This window comes from Tamandua tetradactyla, chromosome 25, assembly GCF_023851605.1.
Source record: "Tamandua tetradactyla isolate mTamTet1 chromosome 25, mTamTet1.pri, whole genome shotgun sequence".
Taxonomy (NCBI): domain Eukaryota; kingdom Metazoa; phylum Chordata; class Mammalia; order Pilosa; family Myrmecophagidae; genus Tamandua; species Tamandua tetradactyla.
The window spans coordinates 44,729,401-44,744,206 of record NC_135351.1 but is presented as its reverse complement, the minus strand read 5'-3'; the positions used below and the strand labels follow the sequence as shown (position 1 = coordinate 44,744,206).

The following is a 14,806-nucleotide window of genomic DNA, read 5'->3' as shown; positions in this document are numbered from 1 at the left end:
ATTGGTATTAATTTATATACTATACAGAATACTAGACTATAAGTATTGTGTTTAACGCATATACCTATTTTGGCACATTGGCGTATGGTATATAAGAATAAAATGTTACAATATTTTAGTTAAAGTACTTGAAGCACTTAAGTTCTTTCAAGATGTTTTAATTTTATGCAAAATAAACTTGCCATATAGCTTTATTTTATTTGTTTCCATCCCGTAGTGGGCAAAAGTACATTAGAGATTTACATTATTAAACAGTTTTTCAAGGCTGAGGACCTTTTGCCTGACCTCTCACCATTTTCCCTTTCGACACGTAGCGCCAGCCTGGCTGCAATGGAGGAGGCACCGCGGCACTCACACTGCACGAATTGTGTCAGTCGGCGCTGCATGACCAGACCGGAGCCTGGCATTTCCTGCGATCTGATTGGCTGTCCTTTGGTTTGTGGGGCAGTTTTCCATTCTTGCAAGGCTGATGAACATCGGCTTCTATGTCCACTTGAACGAGTGCCATGCTTAAATAGTAACTTTGGATGTCCATTTTCAATGGCCCGAAATAAAGTTGCTGAGCATCTAGAAACATGTCCAGCAAGTGTGGTGTGCTGTACTATGGAGTGGAACCGATGGCCAGTTAGTTATGCGGACCGGAAATCCTATGAGAATCTAAGCAGAGATGTTGACGAAGTGGCACAGTTAGATATGGCCTTGGCCCTTCAAGACCAAAGGATGCTCTTAGAATCTCTCAAGGTGGCCACCATGATGTCTAAAGCGACTGACAAACTGTCAGAGCCTAGAGAACAAATTTCAGTTAAATCAAGTGTCCCAGACACACCACACGCTAATGGTTTGGTGTCTGTTGATGAAGAATCTTATGGTGCACTTTATCAGGCTACTGTAGAAACAACCAGAAGTCTGGCTGCTGCTTTAGATATTCTGAATACTGCCACAAGAGACCTTGGCAGGCTAAGTACGAGTCTTTGTGCTTCTCAAGATGAGATGGGTGAAGAGCAAACTGCTGGAGGAAGCTCACATGATAGAAGCCTAAATGACCAGGACCATTGTTCTGAGGATGAGATAGGAGCGGTCGGTGGGATTGACCCTAAGGATACATGTGGCAATGGCCAGTCTGAACAAAATGGTTCAAGCGATTTATTATGTGACTTGAATTCACGTTCTTTTGGTACCTCCACTCTTTGTAATGGCTTTCCTGTGGAAGATGTTTGCACACAGGCCCTAGACTCAAAACAGAGTAGCTTAACAAATGGAGAATATATGGCATCGGGGGGCACTTCTGAGCTTTCCAGTCCTGTTTCAGTAGCAGCCCAGCTCCGGGAAGTGCTACCCTCAAGTGCTCTGCCAAATGGCGCATTGCCGCACATCCTTCTGCCAGACGGTGAGGATGAAAGGGAACTGTGCTGGAGAGGAGTCGACCTCGCGGGTCTGAGGAACGTGGATGTCTTGGCTTTCAGTCATCCTCCTTCATTCAAATTTTTATCCAGTTCGTGTTGGTCCAAACCGAAAGAGGATAAAGCAGTGGATACGTCCGATTTGGAAGTTGCAGAAGATCCCATGGGCCTCCAGGGAATAGATCTGATCACGGCAGCATTACTGTTCTGTCTGGGAGACTCTCCGGGTGGGAGGGGCATCGCTGACAGTCGCATGGTCGATGTTTATCACGTTGACTTTGGGACCCAGACGTTCTCACTTCCCTCTGCAATACTGGCCACCAACACCATGGTTGGGGAGATAGCGTCAGCTTCCGCTTGTGACCACGCCAACCCACAGCTTTCAAATCCAAGTCCTTTTCAGACACTCGGGCTGGATTTAGTATTGGAATGTGTGGCCAGGTACCAACCCAAGCAGCGTTCAATGTTTACATTTGTTTGTGGACAGTTATTTAGAAGAAAAGAATTCTCTTCACATTTTAAGAACGTGCACGGTGACATCCACGCTGGACTCAATGGCTGGATGGAGCAGAGGTGCCCTTTAGCTTACTATGGTTGTACCTATTCTCAGCGCAGGTTTTGTCCCTCAGCACAAGGAGCCAAGATCATTCATGACCGCCACTTGAGGTCCTTTGGAGTTCAGCCATGTGTATCTACAGTGTTAGTAGAGCCTGCTAGAAACTGTGTGTTGGGATGGCGCAGTGACCGTCTCAGTGGTCTTCCTTTTGAGGTCCTGCAGCATATTGCAGGCTTCCTCGACGGCTTCAGTCTGTGCCAGCTCGCCTGTGTCTCCAGGCTGATGAGGGATGTGTGTGGAAGTCTGCTCCCGTCTCGTGGAATGGTCATACTGCAGTGGGGGAAAAGGAAGCATCCAGACGGAAGTTCATCATGGCAAATAAAAGAAAAGGTTAGTGTAATCCTACCCATGCAGGCTCCTTATTTGGCACATAGTAGGCACTTAATACTGCTGAAATAATAAAATTAATACCTTGTTGAGAAATTTCCCATCCCCTAAAACTTACAAAGTCAATATGATGGAAAATTTTTTTGTAATGATAATTAATGAAGATCTGGGATACTTAGAGATTTGTAGTAGTCACAGGTTTTTCTGCACACTTCTTCGAATGAGATTCTAATTGAATATGGTGGAAGCCACTTTTGCTTCTTCACCTAAGCAGTTCAGTACTCCCTCAGTTCCTCTGTCACAGCTACCTTTGTTTGGGTCCAAATTACCACCTTTCAACTTGGGCTCCATCTGAAGCATTTTCACCAAAGGAGCATAAGAGAAGGTTTTTTTCTGCTTATAAAGGGCAGTTTTCCTCTGTTCTTAGCAACTTCTCTTAGGAGCTGAGTACTTCAGGTAGAACTTAGATAGGAAGAGATGAGAAAAAAGTTGTAACTACTGCAGACATACAAGTTACCAGTGGAATATCTGGGGGATAGAGAAAATAAACGGAGTCATGTGGAAGTTGAAAGGTTTTGGAGGTGAAAGAGAGAAGAGGCAGACCGAGAAACCCTAGAGTGAGCGAGTTTATTCCTGCGCTCCTGGGCAGAGCTCACAGAACTCCAGGCAGGGAGTTGGGAGCTCGCCCCTGGGTCCTGGTACAGGCAGTTTTTAAGCAAGGGGGTTAGGTGACATCTAGAAGGGGCGGCAGATTTTACACAGCTCGAGCCATGGTGACCGTCCCTGTTCCCCCGACCTAACAGAAGTATATTAGGCAATAAGAGCAGCGCAGTAGGATGCGGCATTGTGGGTAGAGGCTCTGGGCTTGGTACCGTGTGAGAGGCTGTTGCATATTGGGCGCTTGACCTGAGAGCAAACCCTGGCCCCACCATTTCCTCCCGTAATGCCCTTCTTTTGCCCAGGTTTCTGTTTGGGACACTATCCAGGAGAAACAAGACATTCTGGATGTCGTTGATTGGAGGTGTTTCTCATTTTAGAAAACTTGCCATATGAAACTTTGCGTTTTATTAAGTGGAAGCATTTTGTTGCATTGGGTGAATAGTGCTTTATACTTTGTTCTTAGCACCTTTTGGGTTTCCCTTGCTTTTGCTTGTTCCAGTCTTTCAGAATTCTCCATCTATTTCTCTATACACCTGAGACTTTTGACCAATACATTAACACACTAATTAATTTTTTTTCCCCCAAAAGGAAATGCTAGTGGCAGAAAGCTTCATGCATGCAATACATGTGTATTTTCCCAGATGATTTTTGGTGTCTGTCTCTCATTTGGCCTGTCTCATCTTTGGGATAGGATGCCCTGAAGATAACTCCTTTTTGGCCTTTCCCCTCGTACTGACATATGGGGGGAAATATTTTCTGGGGATTGTATAATCATTCCTGCACAGAAATTCTCACCTACTCTCGGATTTGAGTGGGTGAGACTACAAATCCTTTATATAGTTTATATTCTGTGTTCTAGCCATTTTCCCCTTCAGAGCTCTAGACCAGGATATACACAGTGTCTGCTGGACCTCACCACTGATTATCCCAGTTTCCTCAAACTCCGCAGGTCTGACCGGTGCCGCTCCCATGCCCCTTCATCTCAGTCAGCGGCACCCTGGCTACTAAGTTGCCTAAACCACGAATTGAGGAGTTAGGGTTGAGCCTTTTTTCCTCTTTATTTCCCTATCCAGGTGATCACAAAGTTTTCCCTTCTTTACCGTTCCCTCTCAGGTTTGCTTTTCTGTCTCCACTGCCATTCCCTAGCTCTTCCTCACCTTCAGTTCTCTCCTAGATCACCACGGAAGTCCCCTCCAGGCTGGGTTTCTGCTTCCCGTTGGGCCCCTCTTCAGCGTGCTCTGTGCAGGGTCTCGGGTGCAGTTCTTACGCCGTCTCTGCCGTGTCCACTGCCTGGGATGGGGCAGACTCCTTGACGAGCAGCTGAGACTATTCACATCCAGTCCTCTTTGCTTCTTCACGTTCCCCTCGTCACTTCTGCTCCAGCCACATTCCTGATACTTTCTTTCTTTCTTCAAGGTCTTTGGGTGTGCTCTGCCTAAGAGCTACAGTTGAGGACGTGACACACGCTAGACGACGTGTTAAGGGCTTTCCTTTCGCTGACTTGTGTAATCCTCCCACCCCATTTTTAAGTGGATGAAGAAACAGGTTTAGAGCAGTTTGTTTCGTAGTCAGCTAATTGATGGAGTCAAAACTAGGCAGCCGGTCCCCAGAGCCTCCATGCATCTCACTAAGTCGGACCTCGTATGACGGCCCTCTGGAACCCCCACTGTGAAACCATTTATTTTCCTCCATAATTTATATTCCTCCTAAAGCACGTCCGCTGTGTCCGAATTTATGGATTGATGTTCACTTTTCTTCATTGACCGTTAGTTCCTTGAGAAGGAAGACCTTGTGGCTTACCAGAGCCGCCTGCCCCCGCCGTGTGGCAGGCCCTGAGTGGGCACGTCTGGGATGGTGAACCAGGCAATGACCCACTGGAAGAAACCTCGGCACCGGGGCGTGGGAACCTCTGTTTTTTGCCTCCTTTTCCTGAGTTCTTGGCTGTGTGAGTGTAGAGACTGCTTTCCCTGCTTGGCTCTGTCAGAACTCCGGGGTGGCTCCGGGTTCCCCCTGCGCCTTTGCAGGGCGAGGTTGGGAGGAAGGCGGTGGCAGCAGGGCTGGACCTGGACCACCCTGAGGGTCACTGCTAGGACCCGCGCCGAGGGGGCGCTTCGTAGCTCGAGCGCTCAGGGAGAGCCCTTGTGCCAGTCCCCGGCGGCCTCTGCTCCTGCAAAGCCGCCTGCCGTCCCTTTCCGGAGGAGCGGGTGCTGGAGCTCCCCACGACAGCCGCCCTTCCCCAACGGCCTGCGCTGTCCTCTGGTGGGAGCTGGGCTGGGCCACCCCCGGCCCCTCGCCCGCGCCCCCCCCCCCCCCCGCCCCGGCTCCGGCAGCTCCTTGGTGCGCTAAGGTGTAAGCACGAGGGGGAGCCGCTGGGACCCCCATTCTCCAGCAGACGGGGAGCAGCGTGCCAGGGGAGCGCCTCGCCTAGAAGCACATTTTATAGTGATATAGGCTGAAGTTTCTGTGTAATTTTTAGAAATATTTTAAACAGATTGAGGCACCTGTATTCTTGACTATCCCTGAGTTCCTTCCCTACTTGTAAATGGTGGGAAGATAAGGTCTCTTACTACAGTATTCTGGAATGTTTTTATAGAAATCATGAGAGAAAAACCTAGAAATAAAGTAACACTGTCAGACTCTCCAACAATGGGTGGTTCTATATAGCCAGTTGGGTAGGATAAAAATATATAATGCAATGTATACTGTCTTATAGGAACAGGCTCTGAATTCATGGGGTAACATTTAAAAAAAAATTGTTGAAATTTTAAAAAATATTACTTTACTGAGTTTTCTCTTTTATTCTTGGATGTAACACTGAAGTCATAGTATCATAGAAATGATTTAAATATTTGATAAACAGATTTGTATCTGGTATAAAAATTAGACAAACAGATTCAGTTTTCAGTTTTGTAACTAACTACTTGAAACTTTATATAGAATGTTTCTCTGACACTAGAGACGGATGCAGTTAGAGCAAGAAATGTGCTTTGATTCCTTATGAAGTGACCTGTTTAATCTGAAGTAAAATTTCCTTTTAGGTGTGGCGATTCAGTACTGCCTTTTGTTCTGTTAATGAGTGGAAATTCGCTGACATCCTGAGCATGGCCGACCACTTGAAGAAATGCAGTTACAACGTTGTAGAGAAACGAGAGGATGCTGTCCCTTTGCCATGCATGTGTGTGACTCGGGAACTCACTAAAGAAGGACGTTCTCTGCGCTCGGTGTTGAAACCTGTGCTTTAAAAACCATCACTCCACTTGCACACACATGCAAACACCTAATCTTTGTAATACATGACACTTTATTAATGTATTAAAGATTACAACTAGCTGCATTTATTGTCACTATGTATATAATGTTTTGAAGTGACATATATTTTTATAAAATAAGTACTGTTTAGCTGGAAAAAAGTTGCCTTAATGTTTGAAATGTGTGAAACTTTTGGAACTTGCTGGACAGGGTGATTTAATCTAACTTTTTTGCTCATTTTTTAGCTTATGTAATTTTCAAAATTAGTATTTTTGATGGTGTGCATATTTTGGTTCTTAAATTCTTGGCATCTGAAACTAACAAGATCCTGACCAAACAATTTATTCCTCATGTTTTCTCTGGACTGTAACCCACGCATTCAAAAAGTGAAACTTTTTTGCCAGATTATTAATTGTATGGAAGATTAAGAATCCAGATTAAGATACAAATGTTCAATTGCTTAAGCACCCCCTAAGATCACTGTAAAGTTTTATCTTCATGTGTCCGCTCGTGCAGATGCTGGTATGTAGATGACCTCGAATGGACACTTGAAACATACTTAAAATCATGACTAGTGTTAGATCACACTATTTATCGTCTTTTGAAAGTAATCCACAAAACTGTATTTGTCTTATGTCTTTACGCCCCTCATACAGAGTAATTATATTTCTTTTGTTCACATCCAATGTGTGACAGGTTAAAGCAAAAACAAACAAACAAGAAGCCTCTGAATTTACTTTAATTTGAACCTGCTCATGTATTTTATATCTTCTAGGTATTTGATATTTGGAGAGAAGAAAATATACCTCATTTTAAGTTTGAATTGGTCATATTGTGTGAAGAGATTTTAAAATGTCAGAAAGGACTTAACTGTTTTTATCTCATAAGCATTTTAAAATTTTGCCTTTTGATGTTTATAAAAAATCTGACTATGTTGTTTTAAGACATTTAAATAAGTGTGAAATTTGGTATATTCTTTGTAAAGAGACAATCCTGAAAAGCAGAAACATCTTAGTCAGCAATCTCTTTAAAATATTTCCAAGTTAATTTACCATGGGCTGCTCAAACAAAAATGAATGCTTCTTTGTATAAAGATCGAGGTATAAAAGAAAAATAAGCAAAGACCTATTCTTGAGGTATTTATACTGTTAAACTGACCTGATGTGGTTGGTTTAAGAAAATAAATATATCAGTATTTAGAATAACTTTGCAAAGAAGGGGGCATGTACTTAAATTATTTGTTTTACGTAACTTCTGGCACTGGGTAGTCTGAAATGGTGGCAAGTTACCTTGTTATAAATATCAGAACCCCATTGTGTCTTCCCCTCCTCCGTTTGTCCCTGAGAGAGCTGGACTGCTAGAGGTGCTTCCATACATGGTGCTCGGGCTGGCTGAGGCGCTCCCTGGACGGTGAAGAGAAATCCTCATCTGCTTAAGACTTTTTTTGGTTGGAGCAGGACCTTAGTACAGTTGAAAAATATCACATTAAAGACTGATGGGTTTTGTCACACCAGCCTTCTTAATTAGGAGGTGTGCTCCTCAGCACTTAAGCTTTCTTTTTCAGCTGTGAGGTTGAATTACATAAACAGTCTCAGTGTCTACAGAAAAAGCAGAAGGTATTGAAGACTGTAAAATGTGATTCTGCTTTTTAAGATTTTGCTGAGGAAAGGGATGTTGTAGGGAGAACTCCAGCATTAGCTTGTGTTTCATGGTTGTGCATTTTTAAATCCATGGACTTTAAACTAAGCTTAGTGTCTTACTTCCACACTGGATCATGAGATTTTGAACATTTTCCCATTCTTAATTCTTTTCTTTCACACATCTGGCTGTTCTCTCTTTTGCTTGTGTTATGCCACCATACTATAAATTTAAAATGTTCTCTTTGTGCAACATTTGTTCAAATTTTAATGAAATTAATGTTTTCCCTCTACATGGTTCAGTAACTTAAAAGCAAAAACTTTCATTTAAATAAAAATATAATACTTACTTGACAAATGACAAATATAATCATCCTGTTTCTGTGGTGTGGATTTTCTGTGTGTTGTAAGAGCTGTGTGTTGATTGACTCCCATTGCTTTTGCTGGGGAGCATTAAATTAAAAACAAAAATATGGAGAACACATTGCTTAGCTTTCTCTGCCCCTTCAGTTCTCGAAAGTGGTCTCGCGTAGCAGTATTGAAGGGCCACAGAGCTTCCAGCATGGTGGTTGTCTAGCTTGTAAAGGGAGCAATGTTGCTTGCTTTTTGAGCTGGTAAAACTGTGTGTGTTGGCCAAGTAGATCGTCACTTGACAAATTTTTGATGATTCTTTGGTCTGTGCTAACCAGCAAGTTAAAGCGCAAACCTCCGGACCGAGAGAAATACTGGAGCTCACTTTTATCCCTCGCCTCCTTCCCAGGCCTGCCCTAGTTGGTGTCTCTGGTTGTTGAGGCTCACGGATCACTTACAGCGGCGGTTCCCAGAGTGTGGGACCTGGGCCAGAAGTCGCGGCATCACCTGGGAACATGCTAGAAATGCTGGTTCTCGGGCCTCACCCCAGACCTACCAAATCAGAACCTCGGATAGGAGCCAGGGATTTCTGGTTCAAGCTCTCCAGGTGATTGTGTGTGATGCAGGGTAAAACCAGGTGCCCTCCTGACGGGGGTGTTGTTGGAGCATGTACGTGTTCATGAGTGCAGTCCAAACCTGAGTGTGATGGTACTTTATTAATATTAATTAATGTTTCAAAATGTTTAAAAGGTGATATACATTAGTTGTCTCAGACTTTCAGCCATATGGCAAAACAAGTTGGGTACTCTAATTGTTAGAATTTTGTTCAACTGTATTTTGAATTTATCATTACTACTAGCGTTACTCTCGTGTTCGTATGTTAAGGCGAACTGCAGAGCGACTTAATCCCTTGAGTCATGTCGACCTCACTTTTGTGTAGTGGAGGCAGACTAATGTGAACACCTTAGGTTTAGGATAAACAAAGGAATTAGAGTAGAAGAATACTGGATTAAATCCTGCAAGAATAGTTGTACGAATCCTTTCAGCCCCGACAGGAAGGGGCCTTGTTAATACTGGGTCTCTGTTTTTCAGTAGCGTGGAATTGTTTCTGGTGTTGGGCCCGGTGCTACTGATCCTTTCAGTGGCGTTCCTTTGTAGCTGTCCCTTACCCTTGGGTCTTGAGATCTTGATGATGTTGAAGGTAACAGGGTTTGCAGCCAAGTTTCCTTATCCCTTGAAGATAGAGAAGTTTAGGTTACTATATTACTAACAGATTTTACCTATGGAATTTTGACTGTAGTTAGGAGTTTGAAAGCATAACAGATTTTTTAATATTTTGCAATCTAGACTGAAAACAAAACAAAACAAGGTTATATGATATTTTTAAATATCCTAAGGAGCAGTTATGCAAACATTACAAAATGTGTTTGTCTCGGGCACGGTGGCTCACCACAGTGGAAGCAAATGGGACTGGAAACTGCAGGGGTGTTGTTTCGAAGGCTTGGAATGAAATTATTTGCCTCTTTCTCCTAGTGGAAATGGCTTTGAGGGAAAGACACTGACGTCTGCGTATTGTAAGTGGTTCCCCACTGTGGAGCCCAGGAAGTAAGAGAACATTAGTTATGCCTTTAAAAAAATCACATCAACACAGACCAGCTCCACTGTGTTTAAAATAATTCAGTGATGGTTTTGTTAGAATTTAATCTAAATCTGATCTTTTAAAATTGCACTTATAAGAAAAGGTCAGGTCTAGTGAAGTCCTTTCAAAGTAAGTGAAGAGAAAGATTTCTTTTTGAAGTCACCTTTTTGGCAATTACTTTGTTTTTTAAATAAAAGATGAAAGTAAGATCAAACGATAAAGACCTTTCAGTGTTCATTTTATGGATGTAACAACAAAGGTACTTATTAGGTGCTGATGAGTGTTTTGGGGCCTTTGAGAGAGAAATGTGTCCTGATATGACAAAGTTTTCCACTTACCAAATGCAGAAAGAAGAGACATTTAGATGTAAGGAAATTACGTTGGAAAATATTATTGTCTAGAATGGTGCCTAGTAAGTGTTTTTGGAAAGAAATGTTGGGTAATACTGAAAAGAAAAAAAGTAGGAACTACCCAAATTGGTATGTTGGTCTGAAAAATCATTTGCTAAACTACGGCCTTTTATGGATTTTTACAAGTATTTTATTGCACCTATAATTAAGGAAATTCTAAAATTTCATTACTCATTTGTTGACATGCATTATTTTCATAAATTGGCCACATAGATTTTAATAACTCTTGATCTATACTATTGGAGAAAATATATTTTGAGATGCTTTGTTAACCCAGAACATTTCAAAACTGACATTTTGTATTCAGATTGATATGCCAATGTATTATGTGGAGAGTGATTTTTTCATGAACTTAAAAAGAAACTGCAAAGAAATGGATTACAAGGAAGATTCATGAACATGCATTACAGAAATAAAAACTCATCGATGTAATCTCCTTTTTAAATAATTTATCCTTTTCACATTGAACTAGAGCTTTCCATTGTTCTTGGCAATTAAAAAAGCATTTCTGAAACGAAGTGACAACATAAACTAAGAAAATGATTCTATTTCATTAGTATGAATAAAATTTAAGCATCCCCCAAATCATTTTGCTAACCCATTTGCACACAAATATCATGGTAGTAGGAAATGGTTCCTCAGTGCATTGCTACTTTTAGTGGTAATAGTTTATGAATTTGGAAGTAATAAAACTGCATGCATTTCTCTTGAGTTCTTAAGGCTGATTCATTAGGTCAAATTGTCCTTTCCCAGCAAAAGTAAATTAATCAGATTTAATTGTACTTTTTTAAAATGTGCGCTGTTAGAATCCTTTTTTATCCGCCTCAGACAGGATTCTTAAACAAATAAATGGATTTGTATATGTCTTCATTCCTTGGTAAAGGAAAAGACTAGATTATGTATTCAGCTACGTTATTATTCGGTGTTGGTTTTGGAGTCTAGTGATGGATGAGCAGCAGTGATTTGTTATTGCTCACTGACTAACACTGAGCGGAGGGTCCTACCCCTGCTGTTGTTCCAGAAAGTTTTTGTCATTGAAGTCACCTTTTCCATAGTAATTGGCGCATTTGCTTATTTATCCCAGGACTTTAATTTTCTGATCAGGTGACTGAAAAGCCTAGATTAAATTCTTAGAGCTTTTTTTTTTTTTTTTCTTCTCCTAATGACCTTAAGTTGGTATTTTGGGTCAGTAAGTTCAGATTTAACCAAGTAACTTTTCAAAAGCTTCTGTTAAAGTCACGTCCAGCTCACCAATGGAAAATACTTAGTATGGAGAAATTGAAGTACTGCATTCGGGTTTGATCACATTACTTGATTAAAAGAAATCAGATCAAAGAAATAGATATTTTTAGGGGTTCTACATCAGTTCATGAGTAGAATTGCTCAATGAATATTTAATTAGGTTAACTGAATGTCTTTCGTACAGAGTGATAACTTTTAAAAATGATTACCTATATTAGAAAGGGATTTGAAATGAGTAAAGAATGATATCGTTTTCCTACAACATTCCACTAGTTTTGTGGTGACAGCCCTAACATATTAAATTACCTTTGAATGGTTAGTTCAGTGGACATGAAGTCTAAAGATTTTTATGCTGCATTTGAAATGTTTATATTGCCCTGCTCTGTTCATTTGATGAGTTGTAAGCACCAGTCAGTACTGAAAACTTGAATTGTGTTTTAAAAAGGAGTTGCATAGACGCTCCTTACCACAGAAGTCATTTAGCTCCCCCATGTAGTTTCTTTTTCTCATGATTTGCATTAATAGTTGGGTTTACATTAAATACAAAAAGATATGCTATCTTCAGTCTTTACCAAAACCAAAAAGGACAGTATTCCCAAGGTTTGTGAAATGCTCAAGGTATGCTTTAGTATTAATTTATATAATAAGTAAAGTTGCACATTTATTCAGTTGAAAGTTGTAATGAAATTCATGGATTCAGTCACAGAAGTACTACTGATCGCAGCAGAAGTGAAGCTGTAATTTATCATGATTTCCTTATATGTAATGCGCAGTGATGATGGGTAATTGGCTTCTACATCAATGCTGGTTTTTCAACTTTTGCATTTTATTATGATTCCTTGTGGCATATCTCAATCACTTTTTAAAGGTCTTTTAGAAATCATGCTTTTAAAAATTTTTGTATAATTTCCAGGATTATTTTTTATAGTTTTATACTTTGTGTTCCTTTTAAAGAGCAAATACAAATAGTATGTATTAGGCAGGCTATAATAAATTCAACTGATGTATGCAATTTGTGTTCCTTTGTATTGCTTTTGTGTCGTCTTGTAGGAAAAATTACTTCATTGAATTTTGGGATTGGTGAGGACTTTCCTGATTGTTTCAGTTTGCTAAAGCTGCTGGAATGCAATATACCAGAAATGGATTGACTTTTTCAAAGGGGATTTAAGTTACACATTTACAGTCCAAAGGCCACAAAAATGTCTAAATTAAGGCACCAACATGAGGATACCTTCACTCAAGGAAGGCCAGTCAAGTCCAGGGCTCCTCTCGCACTGGGAGGCACCTGGCGACGTCTGCTATCCTATCCTGGCTTCTGGTTTCAAACAGCTCTCTCAGTTCCTGTTTCCAGTGGCTTTCTGTCTAGCATCTGTGGCCCCTCACTTAGCCTCTCCAAATGTCTGTGTCTTAATATCATCTCTCTGCTCTCTGTCGGCTCTGAGCTCTCACTTTGTCCATGAGCTCTTGTAAGGACTCCAATAAACTAATTAAGATCTACCTTGAATGGGCAGGGCCACATCTCCACGGAAATAATCTAATCAAAAGGTCCTGCCCCACAACTGGGTGGATCACATCTCCATAGAAACAACTAATCAAAGGATCTCACCTACAGCAAGTCTGTCCCAAGAATGGAATAAAAGAGCATGGCTTTTCTGGGATACAAACAGTTTCAAACCAATGCATTGATCATTTAGTTTGTCATTTTATTATGGGGCGCTGAGTTTGTGGCTCTGTTTATTCATATAACTGAAGCCGAGTTTGTGGCTCTGTTTATTCATTCAACAAGTATTATCAGGTACCTGTGCAGGGCACTGTGCAAGCTCCTTCTGGAAGATGGTGGCCTGCCTGAAGTTTTACAGGTAGTTACTGCTTCTGCTACTATAAGTAGTGGGTGATAGAAAGACCAGAAGCCCAGTCTCATTTCTTATTTCTCAGTGGGAGTAACTTTCCCCAGTATAACACATTTCTCCCAACATTGGCAACATTGGGGTACAAGTGATACAAAGTAGGGTCATATATACTTTTAAAAAGATGGAACCGTGCCAGATGGATAGACAAGATCCAGAGAAGGGAAGGCTTTAGGCAGAGTTTTATGATGATTCTTGAAATACTCACTCTCTTCCTAACACTTTAAAGAGATGTTCTTTCTTTAGCATAGTATATGTGCTCTTAAATGGTCTAGTACTCAAAGAATACATTTATTAACAATCAAGCTTATTTTCTTGACTTTGAGAGGGGGAATTTTCGAATTAGTCTAAACCAATTTTTTCCACTGTGTTCTAAGAAATGATTGTAGGAAATTATTGATTCAAATCAATGTAAGAAAAGTTAAATTGCTTTGCAAATAATTCAGGTGTATGTATATACCAATTAGAACAGCAAGTATGATTAGTGACCCTAACAGAATGGGGCTGATGATGTGAACTAAACTATCAGAATAGACATATAATAGACAAGAAAAGACTAGTACTGCAATAGCTTTACTTACACAGAGAAATAAGTTCCAGTGTCAGAGAGAACGGGAGAAATGTTATTATGATTATAATTGAGGTTTGAACAATTTTGTGATTTTTCATTTTAATTATTTCTTGCTTAATTTTGTGATTTTTTTCACATTTTTACCAAATGAGTCATTTAACCCAAATTTACTTTATTATCAACTTATTCCATCCTCTGGCTCCGTTTCCACTATATTGAATTTCTCGATATTTTCATGACTCAGCCTTTGCGTATGCTTTCTTCTTTGCTTAGATGGTCTCCTTCACTTTCTTTGGCTGGTAAATGTCAATTCATTGGTGAGAATCCAATTATTGCTCTCACCTACTTTCTTCCAAGGCCATCCTAAGCCAGTAAGTCACCTTGTGTCTTTGTCACATGCTATTTTCATTGCACCTTTCTCAGCATTACACTGCATTGTGAATTTTCACACTGTTATAGATTGTGGCCCCCTCTAGCTTGGCTTTGGGTCCCTGAGCCTAGCCAGAATGTCTTCAGGGAATGCTTGTTGAACAAACAAACAAACAAACAAAGACAACAAATTTTTATGCTGTTTCAGTTAGCTTTTGCTGCATAACATGCAACCCCCCCCCCCCCCCCCCAAAATCAGTGGCTTAAAACAGCACTATATTTAGCTCATGATTGTTTGGCTGGGCTGTTTTGGTTTGGCCGGCTTGGCTGGTGCCTGTTGTGTTGGCGCACACACATCGTCAGTTGCTGGCTCGGTTAGAGGTTAGATGACCTGAGACAGGCTTGCTCACACGTCTGGCAGTCAGCAG

General features: G+C 41.0%; 1 protein-coding gene across 5 annotated transcripts in view; it reads left to right on the top strand.

The window, feature by feature from the left end:
• FBXO30 (F-box protein 30) overlaps nucleotides 1-11,430 on the top strand; it is a 28,041-nt gene extending 16,611 nt beyond the window's left edge. For all 5 annotated transcript variants that reach the window (XM_077143396.1, XM_077143394.1, XM_077143395.1 and 2 more), the window contains 2 exons: nucleotides 315-2,346; nucleotides 6,042-11,430. In XM_077143396.1, coding sequence (XP_076999511.1) covers nucleotides 331-2,346; nucleotides 6,042-6,245 — 2,220 coding nt within the window. In that variant the 5' untranslated portion in view covers nucleotides 315-330 and the 3' untranslated portion in view covers nucleotides 6,246-11,430. The remainder of the gene's footprint in view (nucleotides 1-314; nucleotides 2,347-6,041) is intronic.
• The last annotated feature ends 3,376 nt before the right edge of the window (nucleotides 11,431-14,806 follow it).